Raw genomic sequence first — 26,334 nt, 5'->3', positions numbered from 1 at the left:
ACTACAGTGAAGAAAATTGAAAAAATGACAGTGATGTTATGTGTCCTGTGTTCCTCGTAATCATATAACAGTCATACACAAAAGTTTTCACAGACCTCTCTGCAGTTCTGTGAAAAACTAAGTGTTTCCCCCTGATTCAGCAGCCTGCAGAAACACCTTTGGCAGCAAAGGTGTGTCTCAGGGTCTTTATCAGTCTGTCACATTGCTGTGGAGGATTTTTGGCCCACTTTTCGTTACAACATCGCTGCAGTTCATTGAGCTTGGTGGGCTTTCATTTATGCACAGCTTTCTTAACATCCCACCACTCAATCAGCTTGATGTCTGCACTTTGACTGGGCCATTGCAACACTTTGATTCGTTTCTTTTTCAGACTTTCTGTTGTAGATTTGCTGCTGTGCTCGGGATCATTGCCCTGTTGTATGACCCAGTTTCTGCCAAGCTCCAGCTGCCAAACAAATGAACTTGGTATACATAGAAGTTCATAGTCGACTCAGAGCCTGCAAGGTGCCCAGCCCTGTGGCACAAAATAAGCCTAAAATGTTGTCCCTCCAGCGTTGCGCTCGGCATGAGGTGTTTATACTTGATTTGTTGTGTTTGATGTTCTCCAAATATGGCTCTTAAAAAAGTTGCGCCTTTTCAGTCCATTTTTAATTGTGCATCATGAACTTTAACATTTATCATGCTGAGGCCTGTGAACTCTAAAATGTAGCTCTTGGGGTTTTTTAATTTTTTTATTTCTCTGAGCATTGTAAGGTCAGACGTTAGGGTGAAATTTGAAGGGGGGTCGTGGCATGGTCTTAACACACAACTGAATGCTCCAGACCAGCAAACTGTTAAAAATTCTGCTCCATAGAGATGTTTACACTTGCATAAGTATACCTGGCTGCTACGAACCTTTTTTATTCCCATGGAAATAAAAATTGTGAACTTTTTTTCCCGCTGGACTGCACAGAGTCCTGTGAAAACTTTCTTTTTCACATGTTTGTAAATGACTAGAATTTTAGATTAAACTAATGTTTTACTAGGTTGGTATAATTTCAGGTTCTGTCCACCCCTTATTGTGTCAAGACAGTTGAAACCCAGTTTGATTTTTAATCAGCTGCTCTTTGCTGTTTGTGAAATGCAAACAATAAAAATAAAAGTCATCTGACCATATCCACTAATGTTTACATTTAACTGATAAATTCTCAAACTGTTTCTGGCATTCAGCATTTAGAATCCAGGGCAAAAATTAAATTGAAATTTAAAATAAAAGAACAATTCAAAGCAATGGACAGGGAGAGGTGAAGAAGAGAGTGCAGGCAAGGTGGAGTGGGCAGAAAGTGTCAGGGGTGATTTGTGACAGAAGGATAGTAGCACAAGTGAAAGGGAAGGGTCGCAAGATGGTTGTGAGATCTGCTGTGATGTATGATGTGGAGACAATAGCACCAAAAAAACCCAAAAAAAACAGTGGAGGCAGAGCTGAAGATGTTCCGATTTTTACTGAGAGTGACCACGAGGGACAAGATTAGAAATGAGTACACCAGAGGGACAGCTCAGATGGAGTGTGTTGAGACAAAGTTAGAGAGGAAAGGCTGTGACAGAAGAGTATGCAAGGGATAACAGGAGGCAGATGATCTGCTGTGGTGACCCCTAAAGAGAGCAGCCAAAATATAAATGATGAATTCATACCCAACCCCATGTTTTTATCAATTAATAACAATGACAAAAAAAGCATCAAGGTGATCTATAGTCAGATAAAGGTCAGCACAACAGCAGCAACAAACACATTTTCCCTACATAAATCTGATTTAATCAATTTAAGTTCAGCACAAGCTCTTGGAGTTAAAGTCTGATATTTTCATTAACAGACACAAAGATGTGACGGAAAAACAAACGCTTTATTCTGTTGGCGCATTTTTTCAAATTAATTAATCCCCTATTTTTATTGTTGACCTGAAAAACCATCTCCCAAATCAGTCAGCAACAGCTTCACAACTGCGAGGCCAAAGTGAAAATCTTGGGCTCTGTAGAGACAAAGGAAGCCACAAACGAGATGCTGCACCTGGATGACACACTGATCAGCCGTGTCTGACGAATTATAGTCTGACACCAGCTTTCTTAAGCAGTCAGTTTGTTTTCTCTTTATACTCTCAATTAACCTCCAACATACTTCAGTAATAAACAGTACCATACACAATCACGAGCAACTCCAGCTTCAAATTGCCTCAGCGTTTGGTAGCGCTTCATTCTCTTGACTGGATAAAGATTGGTTCTTATTTATAGAACTGAGTCCTAATTGGCTCCTACAAGCTTTCCAACGAGAGAAATACAATGCAAGTGTTATCTGTATCACTGGGGAAGAATGAGATTGGAAAACTTCTAGCAAATATTGACACTTTCTTCTTCTACTTGATTAAAAATTCAAACAACAGCCTTATAAAAATAGGTCACTATCGCCGACATTATCGAGCCTCTTTTGTGGGATTCTCAACTGCAACTCCACCAAACGTGATGCTGCAGAAATGAAGAACAAATGTATATTTGTCATATTTAAAGCGGACAGTAAATGTACCACATGTAAAGAAATTGAACGTATCATCCCTTATCATGTCCTTTATATTAAGCCTGTTTTAAATCATTTATGTTTACTACCTACACTCACTGGCCACTCTATTAGTCGCACTTTGCTTTTAGTGTGTTGGACCTCCTTTTGCCTTCAGACCTGTCTTAATTAGCAGCAGGCAGCAACAAACAGCAGCAGCAGTTGTTTTTCAGCTGCACATCCATGATGAGAATCAGAGAAAGTGGCTACACTGTGATCATGAAGTAGCAGTAACACTCAGGTAGGCAGTACCATTTAAATGATGCTTAATTGATGATAATACACCGACAACAACCTGAGCCTTTGATACAAAGCAGGATGCTGTTTATGGTAAATTCTGACTCTACCATACAAATGTCACTGCATATTTTCAGACTCATCCAATCATGCAATGTTTTTCCAATCTTCTGTTGTCCAATTTTGGTGAGCCTGTGCGGATGGCTGCCTCAATTTTCTTATTCTTATCTGACAGGAGTGGCACCCAGTGTGGTCTTCTGCAGCTTTAGCTCACCTGCTTCAAGGTTTGAGATGTTGTGCGTTCAGAAATGGTCTTCTGCATACAAGTGGTTATTTGAGTTACTTTTGCCTTCCTGTCAGCTCAAAGCTGCCTCATCATTCTCCTCTGACATCAACAAGGTATTTTCATCTGCAGAACTGCTACTCACTTTTTTCTCTTTTTCAGACTGCTCTGTAAACCCTAGAGATAGTTTTTTGGGAAAATCCCAGCAAATTAGCAGTTTCTGAAATACTGAGGCCAGAACATCTGGCACCCACAACCATGCCACGTTCAAAGTTACTGAAATTGTCTTTCTTCTTCTCCAGTTTGAGCTTCAGAGAATGTCAGCTTCCCTAAAGCAGCTGGAATAGGTGTACACAGCAAAGTGCAAAGTGACTGCAAAGTTACTTGAATTGTTCAAGTCACTTGAACATCCCTTTGTTTTTTGCACTGCGCTGGATATTTCCTTACAAGTAATTATACTGGGTGCTGTTTTTCGAGACTTTTTAAAGTCTTCAGGATTATCCATGCAGTGTCAAACACTGTGTCCCCAAAGGGAGCAGCTAATGCACCAGTGTCTTTAATCCAGAGTCAACTGAACTGATGCCTTAGAGAAAAGTTAAAGGAATCAAGGGCATCCCAGACTGACATCACACTCTATTCAGTCGTGGTTTTTGCTCAGAAGTACATTTTAGGAACTATTCAAACGCACAGTTCTTTCAATTTTCCTATTTTCATGATGTGTTTTTCATTTTATTCTGACCTACATATGCAGGACAATTGGGAAAAACTGACAAAATAAGAAATGCAAAGAGGAAAAAAAAGAGCAGATAAAGTAAGAGATGGAGGTCTCCTAGCAGCGGTAAGAGGAGACGCGCTGTTGTTGAGGAGCAGAAGTGTAGCATGAGGAGCACAGGAAATGTCATGAAATATGTAGGAAGGAGCAGCTCAGCACCGGAACACAAAGCCATTAAAGAAAGCCCTGGAAAATGCAGTCAGCTAGAAATATAAACGTCCATTTCCTTATCGTTCATAAATACTCTTGCACACGGAGAAAAGCACACACATGCGTTCACATCTCCTGGAGAAAAAAAAGTAAAGCTTTAATACTCATGTACACAGTTTAACACACTCTTGTGCTCTCAGAGACGCAAGCACGCAACTGTACATGCATTATGAGCACTAAACACAAAGAAAACAGAGTCAGTCTCATCTCTCCTCTCTCTGCTCTCCTCCTTCTCTTCCACTGGACCTGAAGATGTTTTGTAAATCATTGATTGAGTACATGCAGGAAACCAGCGAGACAGCTAGTCTGACATGCAGCAAGTGCTCTCAGTCTTTCGGGTTAAACAGCAGGCCAGCGGACAACTCGCTCCGAAGGCGGTTTAGGGCGAGAAGAGGTGGCGCTCTGAGCTCTGAACACTCACTTCTCCCTCAGCCCCGTACAACTCACAGGCTTGTCAACAAGGTGCTTCAGCTGTGTGGAGGATTTGGTGCAGTGCTGAAGATGTAAGTGAAAAAACTATAACACAATACAATAGAATCCAGTCATTGTGACTTGGCACTTATTTGCTGTTCGGCATTTCATATATTTTTATGTGTAATAATGCATCATAAACTGGAAGACTGACAGGGTTTTATGTTTATCTCTCTGGCAGCAGCTGCAGCTCAGGGCTGGAGGGGCTGTGGAGCCTCACAGGATTTAGTTTGTTTGTGAAAACAGGAGGAATCTATACTTTCCTTTGTTCAAGCAGCCTTAAAACATCCCAGCGTTAGATCTCAGGTGAGGATAGTTAAAGGATTCATTGACTGGATCCAAGGATCGGGTTTTACATCGCACCTTGATTTGGATTTGACAGGATTTCAGTTTTGTTGTGGTTTTTGTTTTGTGCTTCAGTTATCAGTCTGCCTGAGCTAATGTCTTTATTTAAATTTGAAATTTTCATCTCAGATTAAAAAAAAACAAAACAAACGTACCCACTGTTACTGTTGCCGGCTATCAGCATGGCTAAATGATCACAACACTGGATGACCTGGACTGCAATCCAGCCAAAGTTCAGAGAAGGTAACACAACTAATGGAGATGAAGAGAAACAGCATTTATTAAAGCTGTACGTGTCTGCTACAAAACAAGACGAGGGGGATTTATTGTCTTTGTCTAGTCTATTTCTCCTGATCTCAATCCAGTCTCAAGGTAAATAGTCTTTTCCCCCTTTACTGAACTAATATATTTATTTAGGATCAGACACAGTACCACCGCATACTTGACAGTATGGCAGATTTTATTTTATTTTTTTACACCACATGCCCTTCCTGACACATACCAGTGGGATTTGCGTCTCCTTCCAGAATCAAACCAGGGATATTTTGCTTGTTGCACAAACGTGGGACCAACTACACTAGGAGAGCAGCAAAAAATCTCTTCTTCTTCTTTCAAATATGAGGACTTCTGACAAACACATAACACATAGCAGAGCAAAGGATGCTTTTGGAAAGACTTGTGACACACCTTTATGTGACATTAAAGACATTAAAGCACAGAGTTGATCTTTTCCTGTTAATATTATTCACAAGCCCATTTTTAAAGTAATGAAAATGATTGTTTTTCCCGGGATGTATATCTGTGGATACATTCATTTTAACAGAAATAAAAGACTGAAAGTAAGTTGCAGCTCTTTTCAGCAGCTCATGTTAGGTCAAAGTGCAAAAAGCAATTGAAAGTAGTAGTTATAGCCTCGGTTTCTCCACATTGGAGATAGCTCAGCATAAATACCTGCATCACGAACTCAGTGCTGTACAGTGACTGTCTTCACTGTCTGATAAAGACACTTGCTGCTGGTCGGGGGTAGAGGGTATGTATTATCATCTTTGTGGCAAACAGAAATGAGACCACACAAGTAAAGCACATCAGTGTTTCCGTCTCTCTCCCACTCAGCCAGCCACAGCCTCACATAATTGCAATCAATAGCCCAAACAGTTTCCGTCCATGTTATCACTACTATCATCATCACCACCACGCCCATGGCGCTCCATCGTTTCATCTTCTATAAATCAGAGTTCATGAGACTTCACTCTATGGCAGTCACATCTAGCCACGGTGACCACAACGCAAATGCATGGATCGCTACTGGGCTTGCTGTTTTCTCTCCACTGCCTGAATCATCTGAGCAAGGCAGCAACCTCTCCAGTAATTTACAGCAGAAGGGAAATTAAGGAGCAAGCTCTTATTAAACGACCAGTAATAATAATAATAATAAGCGTGAGGTTGTTGCAGCTCTAAAACAAAAATCCTCTAGTTTTAATTCTCCATGCCTGCGTAAAATTGATCCACTGCGTCCACGTGACATTCGCAATTATCAAAGACTACGAGATGGACTGGACGCGCGAGGCTTTAATCTACCTGAATGCTGCAGGAGATCTCGGAGTCGTCCAGTAACCGGATCGTACAGAGGATCTCCTGGTCCAAGGAGCGGAGGCTGGGGCTGCGAAACCGGAGCATTTTCATCCTTCTGTCGGTTCTGTTTCAGCCCCTCATGTCGGAGGTTCCACAGACAAGACCAGACGCGCGCAGAGGCTCACGCACACGGATGACTCACGCACACGCACGCGTCCGCGTATACATTGCCGTTCAGTCGGGTCTTGTCACCCCTTGAGACGCCCTTGGAGATGAATGGGTGGATGGGGTGGTGGATGGATAGATGGATAAGAGAGCGGATGGATGCAGCAGAGAAGGATGGGAGGAGAGCTTTCATCCGTCTCCAGCCTGCCCACTGATGGATCTACAGGACGGAGGATGGTTTTCCCTCTACTCCTCCTCCTCCTCTCTCTCTCCCTCTGGCTCAACCCCACTTCACAAGTGTCTTGTAACCCTTCTCATTGCTCTTCATTGCAATTACGTCCAAATGACACGGGAGAGCTGTAGATTGCTCATCGTGGATACCCTTTGATTATAACTAGTTAACAATTATAACAAGTGTTATTATTTCAAAGGCTGCTGATGCTGAAAAAACGGCATCTTTACCTTCCATATGTGTTTAAATGTTTGCGTTAGCGATAAATAATAAAACACATATATATGTATTGTTACTGATATTTCCTCATTGTAACGACACTCAAACTGAGATTAAATAATTAATTCCATCGGTAATGACGTCAGAGACAATTTCGTTGTAACGCAACACCGCGGTCCCTTTAACTGTGAACGTAAGCGACGTGCTTTGTGCGTCATCACGTCCCTTAGCAAAACAACCCGAGGCCATGGTCCAAATCGTGCGAGTTCATGGGACGTTATCGCCTCTTTCATGCGCCGGAGTCACGTTCAGCAGGCAGGTCTCACATTTTTGCTACTGTTTGTTTCAGCTCTTCAGGAAGGCTTGATTTTTTTTTTTAATGACGTAAAACCGAGGCTTTATTTTCTTTAACGAACGTTCGTTACAGTAAACGTCCTAAAAGGTTTATGTGTTATAACTTGTTAATTATGTTTTAGTGGGAGGCTGCACTTCAGCTGGACTTCCGCGTTTAAGGCATGACCGCTTTTTATAGCTACGGAAGCTCCACCCGTTCATCACAACGGCGGCATTGGTTACAGTTTAAACGTCCAGTTAACTGGACAGAGCCAAAAAACAACCCAGCAGATTATTCCTTAAGGAAACCATCATTAGCTGTAGAAAACATTTATGCATACACTCATCGGCCACTTTATGAGGTATCAGGTTGGACCACCTTTTACATTCAAAACTACCTTAATTCTTCCTGGCATGAATTCAACAGTGCTGGAAACATTCCTCAGACGTTTTTGCTCCACATTGACATGATAGCATCAGGTGCAGATCCCAAAGATGCTCTACTGGATTCAGATCTGGCGACTGTGAACTTATTGTCATGTTTAGGAAACCAGTGTGAGATGATTTGAGCTTTGTGACATGGCTTGTCATCCTACTGGAAGCAGCCATCAGCTGATAACAACACTGTCGTCGTAAAGGGTTTAAATGATGGTGAGTTCAGTTTTTTAAAGGGCCCAAAGTGAGCCAAAAAACCATTCCCCACACCATTACACCACCAGCAACAGCCTGTACTGCTGTTACAAGGCAGGACTTGTTTTGAGCTTTGTGGTATGGCTCCTTATCCTGCTGAAAACAGCAATCAGAAGATGGTTAAACTGGTTATAAAAGGATGGATGTGGTCACCAACAGTACTCAGGTAGGCTGTGGTGTTTACATGAAACTCAGTTGGTACTAAGGGGCCCAAAGTGTGCCAGTGAAATATCCCCCACACCATTACCAGTCCACCACTAGCTAATGCTCTGACACAAGACAGGATGGATCAATCATTTCATGTTGTTTACCCCAAATTCTGACTGTGTACCATTTGAATTTCACAGCAGAAACTGAGACTCTTCAGAGCAGGCAATGTTTTTCCAATCTCTTACTGTCCAGTTTTGCTGAATCATACCTTTAGTTTCCCGTTCTTGGCTCACAGGACTGGAACCTGGAGTGGTCTCCTGCTGCTGTAGCCCATCTTCTTCAAAGTTTGATATGTTGTGTGTTCAGAGATGCTCTTCTGCATGCCTTGGTTGTAAAGACTGGTTATTTGAGTTGTTGCATTCTTCAGGTTAAAGAAGTCTGGCCATTCTCATCAATAAGGGATTTTCTCCCAAAGAACTGACGCTCATGAGACATTTTCTCTTTTTTAGACCAGTCTCTGTAAACCTGTGAGATGCCTGTGTGAGAAAATCCCAGCAGATCAGCAGTTTCTGAAAAACTCAGACCAGCCCACGTGGTACCAACAAGCATGCCACATTCAACGTCATTCAAATCACCTTCATCTCACATTGTGATGCTCTGTTTGAACTTCAGCAGGTTGACCACATCTGATGTACTTAGTTGTTGCCATATTATCGGCTAATTAAATATTTGTGTAAACAAGCAGTTGAACACGTGTGCCTAATGAAATGGCCAGTTAGTTTTCATGATTGTCGTTAATTACTTTGACTTAAGTAAAATGTTCAGTGGGTGCTTTTCACTTCTAATGAAGTATTTTTACAGTAATTTATTAGTATTGATTTCAACTTTAAAGATCTAAACTCTTACATACATATATATTTATTTCCTTTTTCTTGTTTAGTCCTTTTCAGGAAAGGACCTGCTTTAAAGTGCATGAAGAACCACAGCCAGGATGATCTACATCATAATGGGAGTCTCGGGTTGTGGAAAGTATGTATACAATATGTTCATATGTATTGGAGACATATTCACAAGGCGGCATATCACATATGAAAAACATTTTCATGCTTATTGATTCACACAAGGAAAAAAATCATGCATAATTCTTTGCGAAACAAAAATAAATGAGTTATTTCTGTACCGTTATAACCATCAGTATATGTTTATGTCCTGTCTAATAGAGATTATATTGACAGACAATGGCAATTTTACTTATATTACACATTTTATTACATGTAAACTCAATGTGGTTAACACACAAGGTAAAGACATTGTCTTAACAATGTCTTAAGGCAGTGAAAACAGCAAAAAGGAAGCAGAAATTCTCACAGCTGAAAGAGAAGGTCCGTGTAAAGTTCGGTTTTTAACCCAGTTTTTAAAAAAAGTAAATATTTTTAAAATAAGTTAATAATAATATCATATTTTTATGATATTAAAGGATGTTGACAGATATTTTATTGTAACATTTCTCAAATGTTGCTACACCAGTTTTGTCCTTGATACTCTTTATTTATTTATTCAAAATATAGAAGCACGTTTGGGATCTTCCTATCTGAAAAGGTAAGTAGCCTCAACTCTAACCAACAACCTCCCTACACACAAATACACACACACAAACACACACACCTCCCTCTTGGTTCCTTGTGTGCCTAATACTCTTCTGTCCATGTGTGTTTACCCATCAGCTGGGTTGGCCCCTGTACGAAGGGGATGACTTCCACCCACGGGACAACATCGAGAAGATGTCTCGCGGTGAAGCGCTTACAGATCAGGTCAGCCCTGGTGTGTGTGTGTGTGTGTGTGTGTGTGCATTCTGTCTGCTTCACTTACATGTCAATCATTTATGGTGTTCAGTCTCTCTTCTGTCAGGACTAAATAACTCTGGTGGACTTGCAGAAACTCAACAAGTTGCCAGAGGGAGCTTCAGTCGTGCAGACAGTGAAAGCAGCAGGGAGCGATGCTGAGCTTTTCATAACAACCATCAGTCCTGAAATTCAGTTCAGTCATTTATTATCTGTTTGTTCGGGCCTCATCTCCTCCCCGTCCATGCTGACTTTTTAAATAAAGGGAGCCCTCCAAACAATTGTCTGGCTCCCTGCCAAAGTCGAGTATACAGGCTTACAGGCAGAGGAGCCCCCGCCAGCATTTGGCAGCAGTTCACCGGTAGCGGTGTTTGGTGGCAGATGATAACCTCCCACTCAGAGGTCTGCTTTGAACAGCGAGGAGAATTACCCAGGGACGTGCTCCGTCCAACGCTTTGGCATATTTTAAAAATTGTCAACAGTTGGCAGTTTGAGAATAAATGATGTGTGAGGAGTGGAGCAGAAATGTAAATACAGGATTACTGTCAGGCTGTGGCAAAATGTGTCTTTCATGCTACTATTAGAGTTGGCAGGTTGAGGTTGGCGTGACCAAACAGGACATGAGCGCGCTCAGAAACCTGCATGCAAGGGAGTGAGATTCCTCACAGAAACGTGGCTCTAGTTCAACTAGAGCTGAACATGCAGCCAAACTTGGACTAATTCTGTTTCTAATTGCAGCGTAATCAAAGATGCGTTTGTGTTGCCATGTCTGTCGGCCTGATCTCCGTTTGATCCCTGATTGTTTTTGTTGTTTTTAGTTTTTTAACCGTGCGAGTTGTAAATGTGGGTCGTTACTCTGATTAGACCCACTGTTAACAGTTTCTACCACATTACGCTCACTGCAGTCAGGTCTGTGCAGCCTCTGTGTTTCTGAGGAGCTTGCATAGGTTGAACCATATGTTTGATTATCAAAAGTGAGGGAAGAATCTTCTCTGGGTTTAATCTGCTGAAAGCTGTTACACAGAAGTTATTGTAATAGTCATTAAATCACATCTTTATTGACGGATACCAAAGTGTTATAACTTGTAAATGAGAGTACAGGGAAGGTCATCAAATGTCTTTATGAGGGAAACAGACAAGATTTCAAGTCTTCTGTGGCACAATTCAAAGATTCTCAGTGGGCTTTAGGTGTGGACCCTGTGGTGTCCAGTCACAGAGTTAAAAATTGTCTGACGCTTCCCTAGGCACATAATTTGAGCCTGATGAATCCTGGCATTGTCATCTTGGAATATGCCCCTGCCAAAAGGGATGAAAATATTAATTGATGGAAAAACCTGATCGTTAAGTAGGTTCAGGTGGTCAGCTGACCTCATTTTTTTGGCACATAATGTTGCTGAACCTTAGACCTGACCAGCTGCAGCAACCCCAGATCATAACACTGCCCCCACAGGCTGGTGTGATAGGGACTGGGGTTAATGACTGCAGCACTTCATCCTCTTCCTACCCTTTACCATTTTCTTTCCACTCATTACAGAGTAGATCTGGACTCCTCAGACCACATGACCTTTTTGTATTGCTTCCAGTTATATCAGAGCTCTTTTTCCCCGATTAGCGTCGCTGATATGTGGTTTTCTTAAGGCCACAAGTTTTTGGTTGCGGTTTTTTACAATTTGCTTTATACAAGTCAATAATTTAACCCTTCCTTTCCACGACGTCTTTTAAAATGTTTCTTTCACGTCATTAGTTTGTGTTAAATCATTTGTTGCCAGCCGAAACACGTTAATCACTACAGTAATTACCCAGTGGAAGGCTCTTAGTTATTTCTGTAGTTAATTCCATGTGGTGACTTTTCTTTTAGCCATATAAATATATATATATATATATATGTATATATTATTTCTTTTTTTTCTAAAGTAGCATACCAGCTGGAAAACTATTTAAAGGAGTTAAATACACAATCTTAAACTAAGCTGTGCGCAACAAAAATCAGTTTTTGTATTTAGTGTTTGCATTTCTTTGTCTCTGCAGGACAGATTGCCGTGGCTTCTCAAACTACATGAAGTAATTCAGAGGTGAGCCCTAACCAATCTCTACAAGTACACATAAGTTCTGTCATTTCAAATGACACAACACTGGCTTTTTTTAACCCATCAGCCTTTTAAAGGTTGATGTGGGGGGTGTTGTCATCACATCCAAGTTTATAAACGGGAGGGCGAGGCGGCAGAATTTTCACGTCGACCTCACAGTCAAGGTCAGAGGTCAAGTTTTCTAAAAATCTTGTGAAGAACTCCAAATGATACTATAGGTGTATCTACTAGGAGACTGAGGGGGTAAAACTGATGGCCACCAGTGTTTTGTGGCAATTTACCCTAATATCTGCTCTAAGCTTCATGCTAAACCTTTATGTGAATTTATGTTACTGAGACTTGATTTATGTCCCCAGAAATGAGGCAGGTCACCAAATGCAACTGTGTATAACCACATTCAGTTTCCCATATTCTAGGTAGTACAACTGCACACACACACACACACACACACACAAACTGATTCATGAAAATATGAGGTATTTTTTATGACATAAAGGAGAAGATGATGGGTTTAGAGGTGGAGCTGAAGAGCAGAGGAGCGAGGTGAGAATGTGCAGGCATGAAATTGTAGAGAAAATAAATGTCAACGATGGTCGTGAAAATTGAGATGAAAACCAGAGAGCCAGGAAAAACAGTTTGGGGAGTAAAGACAGATTAAGTGAGGAAAAGAGGTGAGGAAGAAGTAAAAAGTGTGTCATCTTTTTCTAAAAACGTCAGCGGCAACATCAAAGAGTCCTTCTGCTTAACTCTTCCACACTCAGATGCACTTATTTTTCTCCATCCGCTCGTCCTTGCGTCAATCTTTTTCTCTTTAGTTATTTGTGACTAAAGTTTACTTTAAGCTTGTTTTTTTCAGTCTGAACTTCAGTAGTTATTCATTCCTGCCCTCAGTAACGTTGTACATATGTGCATGTCTTCCCGTCACAGAGAGAGGAGTTCAGGCTCTGATGCTCTCCTGGTGTGCTCTGCACTGAAGCACCAGTACAGACGGATCCTCCTCCATGGCTCCAAAGCCCTCGCCTCCCCTTCGGACACAGACCAAGAAATCTTCCCTCCAGCTTCTCCTGATGTCTTTTTTCTTTTCCTTCGTGGTGACTATGAATTCATTTACCAGAGGATGGTGGCCCGGAGGGGTCACTATATGAAAGCAGACATGCTGCGTTCCCAGTTTGATACTTTAGAGGCTCCGTCGGATGAGGAGAATGTGTTGACACTGGACATCCAGAGGGGCATCGATGATATGGCTGTGGAGGTTGAAAGGCACTTAATCAACCACAGGTCAGGGCTACCAGCATAGCCCTGTCCTGCTACTAGCGTAGCCCTGTCCACCACAGCAGACCACATGGGAGCCATCACCGTGTTTTAACCATGCTTCATGGTAGTTGAAATAATAAAGTGAAATAACTCAGCAGCTGCCATCAGATTTCATGGTGCTCATAACTCCTTTTTACTTTGGCTCTCCCCTAACAAATATCTAATATATATATATCACCCCCAAGAGGTGGACATCTGTGATCCTTAGCAGCTCTAACATTGACTTTCCAGCAAATATTCAGGATCCTGCAGGATTACATTTGAATGACTCTGGTGATTCCCTGTGTGGCTCTCCACAGCAACCAGGAAGTCACAGTTTCCACTTATTTGGAAACATCCAGCATCTACTCGATGGATTGGCACACGAGCTTGATAGTGGACATCAGATGTTTGTTTTTTTCCCTCTTTCCCTTGAATCTCTTGAAAACAGTTGAGCAGTAGATGGATCCGCATGTTCGATTATTATATTGTCATGGATGCACATCCTGATGTTCCCCTCCTAGTTACCCAGGCTTGGACAAAGACTGGAAAGTTGTGACTCCATGAGGCTGGTTTGGTGTTTCCTTCTGGGGTCCCTGTGGGCATCTTTAGCATGTAAGGCGAATGAGTTAAATACAACATGGAGCCCATTTCTGAGAACTATAAACTTAAATCTATATAATTTTACAGAAATATAACATCTCTGTAAATTTTGTAATAGATTTTAAGGCCTCGGGAGTAATAAAAAGTATGATAACTGCCTTTATCAGGACATAATTAATATTTTTAGATACTTGAAAATTAAATATCTACAAAGCTGTGGTAGAAATGATTAACGTGTCAACATGACAGACTAAGATGATGAACATCAGTGTAGTCACACTGTCATGTGACATTTTAGCACCTAGCTCAAAGCAGCAGTTTGCCTAAGTAGAACAACACAGAGTGTGTGGCCTTTACTGTTGTTCTAGTCACTTTTGGTTTGTAATGAGGATGAGAAATAAATCACTGATTCAGTGTTGATGTAAAACCACAGAGTGTGGCAGGGTTGACGAGCTCATTAGTTATTTAGTAAAGAGTGGAATACACAGTATGTGTGATTCTCGAGAGTTCTAGCTGGCTGCAAACATTTAAAACGTTTAAATATTTAGATGCCATTCTAATAAATGCATTGTGTGTATGTGAAAAGCTTTGAAACTGAACCGGTTTGTGCTTATTTAAACATGGTATCTTTTAAGAATATGCCACAAATAAGGGATTAGAAGTTGAAGAGATGGTCGGTTTTTGGTCTACATTAATCACATTTGCATGGTGAAGATAAAAGGTTTTTACAGCCTGCTGTGAGTTCTGCCTGTGGGGGTGTGTCCTGCCTGTGGGGGGGTGTCCTGCCTTAGGTACCGCCCTTCTGTACTGCTAAGATCATAGTGCTTAATTAAGACCAGATAGATTTGTGTGGAGTGGAAGATGGTGCTAATTGTTTTTTGTTAAGTGACCAGCTTTTAGGTTTTTCTGTGTTTCTCTTCTTTTCATAGTGATAACATGTGACGAATCTCCTTTAGTTTAATCCTTTAACTAAAAAAACAAACAAACACGTATTTCATTACCAATTTTGCCTTCTTTTTCAATCTGGACATTTTTTGTTACTTCTCCACATCTCCTAGACTTCTGGACTTTTCGAGTGTTTGATCATAAACGATGTGATGCTGATCTTTTTAATAGTTGGAATAAACACATGGAAGCTCTTTATTTGTCCTGCTGATTGTCTTCAACAAACCCAAAGATAGTCAGGTCACAGAAGCTTAAGAAATAAAACTCTACAAAACTAGAACAGAGAGATGATGTCTGACTAAATTAATTTAGCTTATAATTGGTTTCAGCTTTACAGAAAAATAAATGTTATTCCTAATAAAAGCTGATTTACATCTTTGTTTGTTTTAGAGCCCTGGAAAACTCTGCACAGTGTCTTCTCTGCTAAGAATGTTTCTTTATCATTTTCAGGATAACAAGTTTCTTCTGAGATTGAAATCTTCACACCGACAAAGTCGAATCATTAAATAGATTTAACACTTCACTGCTCAGACCAAACAGTCAGACACACTCTCTCCCACCTGCACTCGGTCTTGTGGAGCTGTTTTAGTGTTGTGACTCATCTACAAACCTCAACCCGAATATTTTTGGAGCTTCTAATCCAGAAACCTCCCCTCCCGGCTACTCTCGTATCTCACACATTCAGCCGCACACACACTTTGCTGGAGATTACCCCCCCCAGTCTGGCGGCAACAGACAAACACATGCAGGTTGTCAAGCAGAGCGCATCCATCTGATGACAGAGTACGTGTTCCATGTGTCAGGTAGCTGTAAGCCCCCAAAAGGCAGGAATGGAAAGCAGAGGAACGCTCTCAGTTTAAGAACATCTTTTAATGTTGTTCAGTGCTTCTGTACAGTTTCAGTAAGTGGAATAACACATTTGCCCAGTTTGTATATCTTGCAGAGGTGAGCATGCAGATGTGGCTTTCTGGCTTACATTTTAACACTGTAGGCGATAACATGAGAATAACAATGATTTAACTTCGACCTACTTTGCTACATCTCAGATTCAAATTGATTTTCATACAAGCCATACTAAAAGACTCTAAATGCCACCTAGTGTTTATAGTGGGGTAGTGCAAGTTTAGATATTAGAAAGAAAAGCTTTGAGGAGTGTCATTTCTGCAATTTTGTGGATTAAATACTTAATCATACTTATACTTAATACATTATTACGCAAAAAGAACAATTTGTAGCCACAGAAAATCGTGCTAAACTAATGCTGCTGTTTGACCCTACTGCAGAACATTATATTTGAACACAGAGGCGTGGAGGAAACGCATCTTTTACAAAGCCACGCGTCCTCATAAATTCAGCAACAAATAGCACGTATTTACATAAATGAGAAACAACAGAATTGAATTCAAAGTAAATAACAGCATTTAATAGTTCTGTTTACAACAGAGCCACGAGTCATCTGAAGGATGTTGCTCAGTCTGTTGTTTGCTCATGAAATCCACGAGGAGATAAATGAGCCCGCTCCTTATGGTGCAAAAATACTGCAGCATAGAGGCTCAAGCTTAAGGGAGAGCATCACATCAGGCATTTCATGGCTGATGTGTTTTTCTCTTGGCTGTGCAAACCTCACTTTCTGTACCCGTCTAACCTCAAGATAAACACTGACGTCCAAGCAGATTTGGACTCTGCATGAAGTCATCGTCCTTCTTTGAATGTCTTTTTAAACTGAGTCTACGTTCGAAGACAAACTTTGTAATTATTTAGTGTTTTTATAGCCTGTGGTGCAGAAGCCACAGTAGCAGCTAGACAGAGTGGGAACATCACGTAACATATTGAACTCCTGGTTCAGTATGTTGGCTGAGAATGAGAGTGCGAATTTTCTGCGTGCATCCAGGACATCAGACTGTCTCAGGGTGCTAAAAGCTTTCATTAGACTCTGTCCAGGTGGCAACATGAAGAGGCCTGAGCTTTAAAGTGTGGCAGCAGAAAGATAATAATAATAATAATATAATAATATGAATATTTATGCAAACCTGCATTGTTTTAAGTCTACAGTCTATGACATACCTGGTTCCAAAAAAGTTGGGCTGTTGTGTAAAATGTAGATAACAACAGAATGCAATAATCTGCAAATCTCATGAACGCACACTATTTCTGGAAAAATATGAGCTCATTTTGAATTTGATGGCAGCAACACACCTTAAAAGAGTTGGGACGGGGCAACGGAAGACCAGAAAAGTACATTATAGTAAGGAAAAACAAAACATTGAAAGCCCATTTTACATCTGATTTTGTTCATTCGTAACAGGTCAGTAACGTGATGGAGTATAAAAAGAGCATCTTCGAGAGGCAGAGTTTGTCAGAAATAAAGTGGCCTGTGATTCACCAAAAAACTGAGTTTACAATTTGTGGAATAATTCTGATACTTTCCCACAATGCAAAAATGTGAAGACTTTGAATATTTTGTCATAATATTATCAAAAAAATTCTAAAAAATCTGGACTGCATTAAAACCAGACATGATTCTGTCTTGGACATCCCCGCATGTGATCAGGAACACTTCCAGTAATTATTGTCTGTGAACGCAGTTAACCGTGCAGGTTAAATGCAACGAAGAAGCCGTGTGTAAACAGTGATCCAGAAAAGCTGCCATTTTTTCAAAGCTCGTTTAAAATGGACAACGTGGAAAATTTTTATGTGGTCACAAAAATTTTATTTTTAAATTCTGGAAAATACGGACGCTGAAAACTGTCTAAAACTATCTCGCTTGTTATCGCCGTTCAGTTCAAAAATGACTGATGATACTTGAGTGCATCAGTGCGTAGGAATTGGAAGTTTGCAAATCAACACTGAAAGGTACGTACAGGTTCAAGAGCAGCGTATGCTCCATCCAGATGACAGCTTTTCTAGTTCAGCAACACAGTGCTAATGCAGACTGTATCTATTACAACAGCACGACTCAGTAGAAGAGTCTGGGTACTGAGCTGGCCTGCCATTCAGATGTTTCACCAACTGGAAACATTTGGAGGATTGTGAAAAATACAACAAAGAAACACAACATTTCTCTCCCAGAAGTCCAGCAGCTGGTCTCCTCGGTTCCCAGATTTTTACAGACTGATAAAAGAAGAGGGGGATGTTACGCAGTGGTAAACCCTGACCCCTGACCCAACTTTTTTGGGAAGGATGATACCATCAAATCTAAAATGAACTTATTTTTTTCATTTTTTAAAATTAATATATGGGTATAAAAGATTTGCAAATTATTGTGGTTATCTGGTGTTATTTACATTTTACATCGTGTCTCAACTTTTGGGGAATTTTGAGTCTGCACAGACCAAGACCGGTGCATATAAGACAGTGAAAGGCATTGTATTTTCTTGTTTCTAATATTAACCCAAACACTCACACTTCAAGGACAATAAGGATGTAAAAATCCTCCTACTGGTGTCTCACTTCTCAGTCAGTTTTACATGTACCTGTATACCTCAATATCATAAATGCATACAGCGCTCACCATGCTCAGACCTTTAGTTTGTTTAAGTGAAGTTTAAAGTGTAAGTGTAGGACAACAAACAGAGTTTAACATGATGTGTGTGATATAAGTTAGTTTTTGAAAGTGCATCAAGTAAGTATGGCTTTTTATTCTCTTATGTTTTTAGCTTTTGCAGAGCACTTTATAATCAGTACAGGTGAATCATTTCTTATCATAGCGTTCTGTTGTGTAGGTGCTTATGTTTATTGTCGATGTCTGTATTTGTGTACACTTGCACTGATGAATATGTGTCAGAGACTGAGCAGGTGTTGTATAGCAGTGGTGAGATCTCCTCCTGTGCTGATGAGGGCCTGAAGGTTCGCCTTCTTGTCTCTGAAGCCCATTGAGCTCAGCTGCTCCAGCTCCTCCTTGAACTCTCTCTCTGTGTGATGGACCTGACACAACATGACATGAGAGTTATTTAAAGTCTTACTTATTAAAATAATGTGTGAAAGAAGTCAAAATGAGATCATGATTAGCGATTTAATTGTGAATCCTTTTAAACAAATGGGAAAAAATTAATAAACCTTCCCAGATTTAGTGATTTTGTTTACCCAGACACCCAGTTTTGTTTCTGGGTATTTGGGTATGAGTCTCCCTTCAGGTGCAAAAACTTCTGGATATGAATCAGAAGCAGGCGATCCAGGCGATGTGGGAAACAAAAATAAATGTTTTGGGGAGGAAAAGGAGAGGAGGTGGCATGAAAAAAGTTTTTTATGAATAATTGAACTCAAAGAGATGGCCAAGCCGCTGCTGCAGGGGGATAAAAAAGGAGCACTGCAATAAAATCTAAAGCAAAAAAGGGAAATAAGTCAATAAGTTTGTCAGACCACACTCCTTCACACACTGGAGTAAGCAGCAAAAAGCTCTGTGGCAATAACCACCAGAGCTGAAGGCTGGGAGCACTCAGCCGAGTTTAGTGGTTCTGCAGGAAAAAAGCGTCAGTATCTAAGAAAGGGAAAGACTAATGCCATCTTCCTTCCCACCAGAAATCAGCGACTCTACCGGGGCTGTAACCCACTAAACAAATGTAGGATCCACAAGTAGAAGCACTGACTCTGAAACTTTAACGATTAACTAGAATTTGAGTCACTGAGGCCCAGCTGGACCTGCTTCAGTAGATTAAAATGTATAATAGTTTAAACCACTGAACAAATTAGACATCATCTGGCTCCATGAGATGTAGTGTGGTACTCTAATTTATCCACATTCATACCAGCAGCTGTTAATGCAAGCTGATATCAAACAGTCACTCACTCACTCTTTACACTGCGTAGTTTTTTAAAAGTACTGAATCACTAAATATCAAAGGCGTGTATCATTTGCCTGCCTAAGGGAAATTCTCATTTAGTGTCAAAATGCTATTTACTACTGATATTTTAAATTGAGGCTTAACGTTGGAGACAGACAAAAAGTTTACAAGGTAGTACCTCGTTATTAGTGTTAGCCAGGGCCTGTAGCATCTGCTGTACAAACTGCTGCTGCTGCTGCTCTGTCGCTGAAGCAGCCTGTTGACCGCTTCCTGATTGGCTGTTCGGAATGGAGTCAGATGGATGCTCAGAAGCGGCACCGATACCTGTTCCAGTGTTTCCGAGAGCATTCCTGCATGACGGGCAAGACTGGCGATAAGGTTTCTCTGTTCTTCCATCACAATAGATCTCCTTAGGTTGTTTTTACTCACGCAGGTATGAGAGCTGGAGCCTCTGTAGCCAGAGTGTGCAAGCCCTGTTGGATCTGCAACAGAGCCTCCATGGCTCTGGGGTTCAACATGGCCGAGAGCAGCTCTGGAGCCTGCATCTGCACATTATTGATAATGGCAAAGTTATTAATCATACCCACTGAGCAGCGGAGTCAGAGTAGTAATGCAGACATCTAATCCGGCTGAAAGACAGCAGGTTAACAGTGAGAGGAAAAAGCAGACCTGCTGCAGAAAGACGGGGATCTCCTTTCTCATTTGCTGCTCCAGCTGAGGATTTCCAGCCAACAAAGGGTGGCTCAGAAGCATCTGCAACAATATAAAAATGAAAGCAGGATGGACTATATAAGACATCTCTGCTGTTTAGGAAGAAGGAAATGTTGTCCTGCAGTTACCTAGTGAAAATACTGCACATTTAAGAATTAAAGTGTCCATGCATCACCTGTGCAGCCAGGTCAGGGTTCTGGCTAAGGCAGTTTAAAAGACTGCTGACGTATGGCCCAGACAGCAGGCTCTCCAGTAGACCTGGACTGGCAGTGATCTCTTCCAGCAGTGACTGCATGCCTGAAGCAGGAAGCCATTAATAGAATATTTTAAAAAGAAGTTCAATGATATCTTTAAAATATTTAACACATTAAAAAACATATAACCTAAGAATGCCTCAAGCATAGATCACCTGCTGTGATGCTGCTTTGAGAGTTTGAACCAGCTCTGGATGTGGCAGTCAGTTCACTGAGAGGATCTGTCGAGCGACCAAAGAACATCTGATTGGATTCACCCTCCAGTATGTGGTGATTTCTGGGTGATGTAGTCACTGATGCAGATGCTCCTACCTTCTGGTAAAAGACAAAGCAGATATTAAAAAGAAAACAGGTTAAGCATACAAGATAAGTTTAACCTGACCTAATAATAATCATCATTTTCAAAGTCACACCTGTAATTTTGCTTCTGGGTCAGAATTGCCAGTAATGACTTCAGGATTTTCCTGCTCTGACTGCAAATTTTCTAAAGCTTTGTCCTCATTTTTCATCATTTCTTCTATCATGTCAGGGTTCTTGATGAGCTCCAGCAACTGGAAAGAGAGAGAGATAAGTGCAAAAACATACTCAAAATATCGGAGGGAGAAATCAGGCGAGGAGGAGGCAACTGTATTCATACTGCAGTGAAATTAGAAAGGTTAAAATAACAACATATTCGCAAGTGTCTAGTCTAATGTTAGTACAGATGTTACAATGCTCTGACACCTACTATACCCACCTGTGTTATGACATCTTCGTCGTTAAGCATATCTTTCACTTCTGGGTTTGTTTGCAGGAGCTGCTGAATTTGGGGATTAGACAGAATGAGCTGTCTGATAAGTTGAGGGCTGGAGGTGGAGAGGGTGCTCTGCACAAAGGGGCTGCCCAGGAGACGGTGCATCATTTCTGGGTCAGCCAGCAATCTGTTCTCCATCTGGCGCTGGAGCTCTGGGAAGAAGCTAGTCCCACTGTTTTCAAGGACAAGGCTGTCCAGACCTTCTACTACAGAAACAAGGTGGAACAGAATGACAGATTGTAAGTTCACTGAGGAGCTGAGTACAGAGCAGCAGCTGAAGCTCAAACAGAGAAGTCTGGAGAAATGAGAACCACAAACTAGACTTATGAAAATAATTAAAGGCGAGAAGAGTTCCCGTGTTCTGCACATCTTACCCAGGCAGAGAGGAGAAGTAGGGGAAGGTGTGATGTTATCCGGTTCAGGGTCGAGGTCTGGGTCAGTGGGAGGTGGAGCAGAGGAATGCTGAGGTCTAAGACAGATACGCAGTTGTTGTTTTTTAACATAAGTTTGGTATAAATAGATTGTAAATCAAAGGAACCTTTTTCATAGATTTATTTGATTTGCTTTAGGAAGACACTCATTAAATTCTGACAAATTTAATATTTTATTTGCTCTATTTTAATATTTAATTTTACTGAGTTTTATTGTAGTTTTTCATGAGGCTATATATTTTTATATATTTATATTATATATTATTCATATATTCCCTGCTCTCTGCACAGACATTTTAGCCAAACAGAAGCCAAACAGAAAAGTGAAAGTTCTGTATTGTTGCACTTGGAAAACTAGAGCCAATAAAAATGTGGAATATTCTCTGAATATGCACAATAAACAGAAAAGAATAAAAATGCTGTGTAGTCCCAAAGTGGTACATGTGGTATCTAATGTAAGGCACTATGATTTAAAAACAAATAATAAATATAGCTCCAGCTAATGAATCAGCAGTTGCATTTTATTAGTGCCAGATTTGTCTGCAATTTTTTCTTAAGAGGTCACAAAAGTTTTTTGCAGCTGACCCTGTTGCATAAGTAAGGCGCAAAACACAGGAGGAACAATATTTAAAACAAGCGCACACACTGATTTACTGACAAATGTGACGTAATTTAAAAAAGAAAGTAAAACCTGTCTTATTTTTTTTCTTGATATTGAAATGAACTGACTGCACCTGTGTTTAGAAAACAGCACAATTTTTTTGTAAATTCCCAATAAACTCACCACTCCTATGAGCACTATTTGGGTGATTGGACGCACACAATATTGCTCCTTTTAGTACATCTGGACCTATATCTTTAAGGCAGTCGCAACCATTTTCTTTATCTTTATTAATACCAAATGTTGGTTTATTACTAGCGACAGCATGAGCCCATGCCATAAACAGAGCAGGTTGTCCATACCTTTGGATCATGCTAAGGCGTACCGACCCATTCTGTCCTTTAAGGTGACTCAAGGGTTCAGAGTCTTTGAGGACTCGACTAGAGTGGATCAGGACCAGCTCCTCCGCTGAGGCTCCCAGGTGCTCTGACAGACCCCATTTAAACTGCACACACAGAAACACACATCCTTCATTGTACCAGCCCAAAAATCAGCAGCAAAGACACCAGGGGCATGTCCAGACAGGGGCCTTGGGTGGCACCAGCCAATATAACTTCCATCCTGGGGTCTCTCCACCAAAACCATTAGATGAGGGCAGTGAAAGAACCAGTAATTCAATGTAGCAGAGAGTGACTATTCAAGACTTTACTTAAGTACAGTTCCAGTGTACTTCTACTTTAAGTGATTCAGGTTATGCTGTTTTCTGCTTAAATTCTACTATATTTTGGAAGCAAATATTGCACTCTGCACTTCACACCATTTATTTTAGGAATTCAGTGAATTATCATTTTGAAGATTTTAAAATAGGAATCTACATAGTTATGGAATGCCAGGACTGCCAAAATGAATTAATTAAAGACACCATTAAATAATTAATTAAATGTGTCAATAATTAATTAATTAAATATGTCATAAATATGTATTTAATAAATTAATTCCAATTTTAATTAATTATTGACACATTTAATTAATTATTTAATGGTGTATTGAATTAATTCATTTTGGCAGTCCTGGCATTCCATACATGGCACATTATGCTGTTTGACTATAAATAAAGCATACATGTAATATAATCATCTCTGACGGAAAGATTTAAGTGATATACACATTAACAAACCAATAACTATAATCCAATATATGATTTTGAATGGTGTGACAACAGTAAACCCACTGAATACATCCATATACATATAATAACATACAATCAGTGGCCACTTCATTAGGTACACCTATTCAGCTGTGAGTTAAACACAAATATCTAATCAGCCAGTCACAAACATTTAGAGTAGTAAACATGACCAAAATGACCTGCTGAAGTTCAAACATGCTGCTGATGTTGAGAGCATCAGAATAGGAAAGAAAGGTGATGTAAGTGACTTAGAATCTGGCGATGGTTGTTTGAGAAAGACATGGTAGTCTGAGCACTTTACAAACTGCTGATTTCCTGGGATTTTAGCACATAATTGTCTCTAGGGTTTACAGAGAATGATCCAAAAAAGAGAAAATAGTGGTCATTATCTGGGTGACAATGTCTTTTTGATGTCAGAGGTCAGAGGAGAATGGCCAGACTTCTTCAAGCTGAAAGGAACGCAACAAATCAAATAACCTCTAATTACAACCAAGGCATGCAGAAGAGCGTCTCTGAACGCACAACACGTCACACTTTGAAGAAGATGGGCTACAGCAGCAGGAGACCACAGCAGGTTCCAGTCCTTTCAGTTTAGAATGGGAAACTGAGGGTATGATTCAGCAAAACTGGACAGTATGAGATTGGAAAAACATTGCCTGCTCTGAAGAGTCTCAGTTTCTGCTGTGAAATTCAAATGTTACACAGTCAGAATCTGGGGTAGACAACAGGAAATGATTGATCCATCCTGTCTTGTATCAGAGGTTTCGCCAGTGGTGGTGTAGTAATGGTGTGGGGGATATTTCACTGGCACACTTTGGGTACCTTAGTACAGCTGAGCTTCACGTAAACACCACAGCCTACCTGAGTACAGTTGGTGGTCACTGTGACCCAAGGTGACCCTTTATCCATCTTCTGATGGCTGTTTACAGCACGATAAGGAGCCATACCACAAAACTCAAATCCCCTCACACTGGTGTCCTGAACATGCCAATGAGTTCACTGTACTCAAATGACTTCCGCAGTCACCAGACCTCAATCTAGTGGAGCACCTTTGGGATGTCACACATGGATGAAAATGATAAATGGACTGGTTCCTATGTACAACACGCCTCATTCATCCATTCATACAACAGCACTGTGCTTAACTGGTTTCTATCAAACATACACACACACATTTACACTCTGATAGATGCATCAGAAACCAACTTGGGGTTAGTATCTCCAGGATATTTAGCACGCAGATATAAAAGGACTGAACCAACCTCCTGGTTAGTAGATGGCGTGCTCTAGCTCCTGAGCTACAGCCACCCCCTGTGATGTACAACAACAACTGTGTGATGCTCTCATGTCATGTGAAGATGCTGATAACTGTTTCCAGCACCTTGTTGAATCTATACCACGAACTTAAAGAAGTTTTGAAGGGAAAAAGGGCGTCCAGATGTAACTAATGAAGTGGCCTTTGAATTATATTTTGTTACTGGATTCAGGGCCACTCTTTAGCTAGTCATCAACTTCATGCTAAATACTTTTTTAAAAACAATTTTTTGCCCCTTTTCACACAGTTATTCCATTCAAAACTATCTTCCCACGTGCAGAGTCACTTTCACATAATAAATCTGTATTAGCACTCTGTGCTGCACATGAGCCCAATTCCAATTTCTATACCACATTAGTGCCTTTAGTGATCTGCCCCTTTAGTGCTTTAGCCACGTAAATTAACAAAAACATTAATTTCAGTTTATTATGGCATGAAAATAAGTCTCACTGACGTTGTCAGCCTGTTATTATTATTATTACAAGGCTCTGAGGCCAGCTGGCTGATCGTGCTTCCCTGACCTGTCTGACGGTGCAGTCTCCTCTAACGATGAAGTCTCTGCTCTCCGTGACACTTGTGACGGTAACGTGGATCCTTTCAGCCCTGCGGCGGTGTCTCGATGTTGTAGTTTCGTCTTTCACTGCTGCCGACATCACTTGTCCGGCCCGCGGGGCTTTAAAGGCGGTGCAGACCAGGAGCGCACGGTCCCGACGCGGACTGCGTGTCTGTCCCGATGACTCGGCAATAAGTTGTGCGGATGTGTGGCAGCTGTGGCCACACCGGTCACTGAGGTGGACACGCAAAGCCCACACCTAGTTGCTACTATGCACAGATCTGATGCCCCTGCTGCCGGTTATAACAGTTTTTGAGTGCACATAGACTTAAAAAAAAAAAAAAAAAATCATACTCAATAATAAGCCAGTTATGTAACCGGACTTAACTTAAAGATATAGTGCACCATAAAAATCAGACAGCAGTTCAAATCCTAGATGCTCTCAGTTCCCTTTTAAACTCTCATTCCAGGAATAATAATGAATCATTATAATTTTAACAGCCTCCAAAGGTGACGCACAGGTGATAAGTGGTAGTTGATGGCAATAGTCTCAAATTTTTTAAATCTTTCTTCCTTTTGAGATTTGACCCAAGAAGTTTTAAAGTATCTTATTTTCATCTGGCTTATGTTAACATCTAATGACTCAAATACAATTTTTTTGGCTTGTTTGAGGC

At 40.7% G+C, this 26,334-nt stretch overlaps 3 protein-coding genes across 22 annotated transcripts in view; 1 reads left to right on the top strand and 2 right to left on the bottom strand.

Moving 5' to 3' along the window:
- Positions 1-7,025, bottom strand: part of frmd3 (FERM domain containing 3) — a 59,104-nt gene extending 52,079 nt beyond the window's left edge. For 2 of the 6 annotated variants that reach the window (XM_025896997.1, XM_025896996.1), the window contains exon 1: positions 6,481-7,024. In XM_025896997.1, coding sequence (XP_025752782.1) covers positions 6,481-6,585 — 105 coding nt within the window. In that variant the 5' untranslated portion in view covers positions 6,586-7,024. Of the gene's footprint in view, positions 1-6,480 lie in introns of all 6 variants that reach the window. The other 4 variants (XM_025896995.1, XM_025896998.1, XM_005452075.4 and 1 more) reach the window with 4 other exon arrangements.
- On the top strand, positions 3,734-15,226 carry LOC100694333 (IDNK gluconokinase). 14 transcript variants are annotated; one of them, XM_025897000.1, is made up of 9 exons: positions 3,734-4,589; positions 4,739-4,863; positions 5,032-5,145; positions 8,773-8,954; positions 9,204-9,292; positions 9,832-9,862; positions 9,988-10,074; positions 12,133-12,176; positions 13,119-15,226. In XM_025897000.1, exons 5-9 carry the CDS (start codon positions 9,255-9,257, stop codon positions 13,486-13,488), a joined length of 570 nt encoding a protein of 189 aa, XP_025752785.1. In that variant the 5' UTR covers positions 3,734-4,589; positions 4,739-4,863; positions 5,032-5,145; positions 8,773-8,954; positions 9,204-9,254; the 3' UTR covers positions 13,489-15,226. The 14 variants fall into 14 exon arrangements, with proteins under 14 accessions (XP_025752785.1, XP_025752788.1, XP_003446168.1 ...); XM_025897003.1 differs by having other exon boundaries at positions 3,735-4,589; positions 8,773-8,858; XM_013271840.3 differs by lacking the exons at positions 3,734-4,589; positions 4,739-4,863; positions 5,032-5,145 and adding an exon at positions 7,287-8,074 and having other exon boundaries at positions 8,773-8,938.
- Positions 15,227-15,881: 655 nt separating this feature from the next.
- Positions 15,882-26,073, bottom strand: LOC100694060 (ubiquilin-1). Of its 2 annotated transcripts, none has more exons than XM_013271841.3 (11): positions 25,629-26,073; positions 22,966-23,108; positions 21,946-22,040; positions 21,515-21,777; positions 21,192-21,329; positions 20,934-21,090; positions 20,700-20,821; positions 20,483-20,566; positions 20,243-20,358; positions 19,992-20,163; positions 15,882-18,956 (listed from the first exon to the last, which is right to left on the bottom strand). In XM_013271841.3, the coding sequence occupies exons 1-11, from the start codon at positions 25,758-25,760 to the stop codon at positions 18,813-18,815; spliced, it is 1,566 nt and encodes a 521-aa protein (XP_013127295.1). In that variant the 5' UTR covers positions 25,761-26,073; the 3' UTR covers positions 15,882-18,812. The 2 variants fall into 2 exon arrangements, with proteins under 2 accessions (XP_013127295.1, XP_003446167.1); XM_003446119.5 differs by having other exon boundaries at positions 20,934-21,093; positions 25,629-26,070.
- Between the last annotated feature and the right edge of the window lie 261 nt (positions 26,074-26,334).

This window comes from Oreochromis niloticus, linkage group LG12 (assembly GCF_001858045.2).
Source record: "Oreochromis niloticus isolate F11D_XX linkage group LG12, O_niloticus_UMD_NMBU, whole genome shotgun sequence".
NCBI lineage: Eukaryota > Metazoa > Chordata > Actinopteri > Cichliformes > Cichlidae > Oreochromis > Oreochromis niloticus.
The sequence above is the reverse complement of the archived record's forward strand: the minus strand, read 5'-3'. Positions and strand labels throughout refer to the sequence as shown.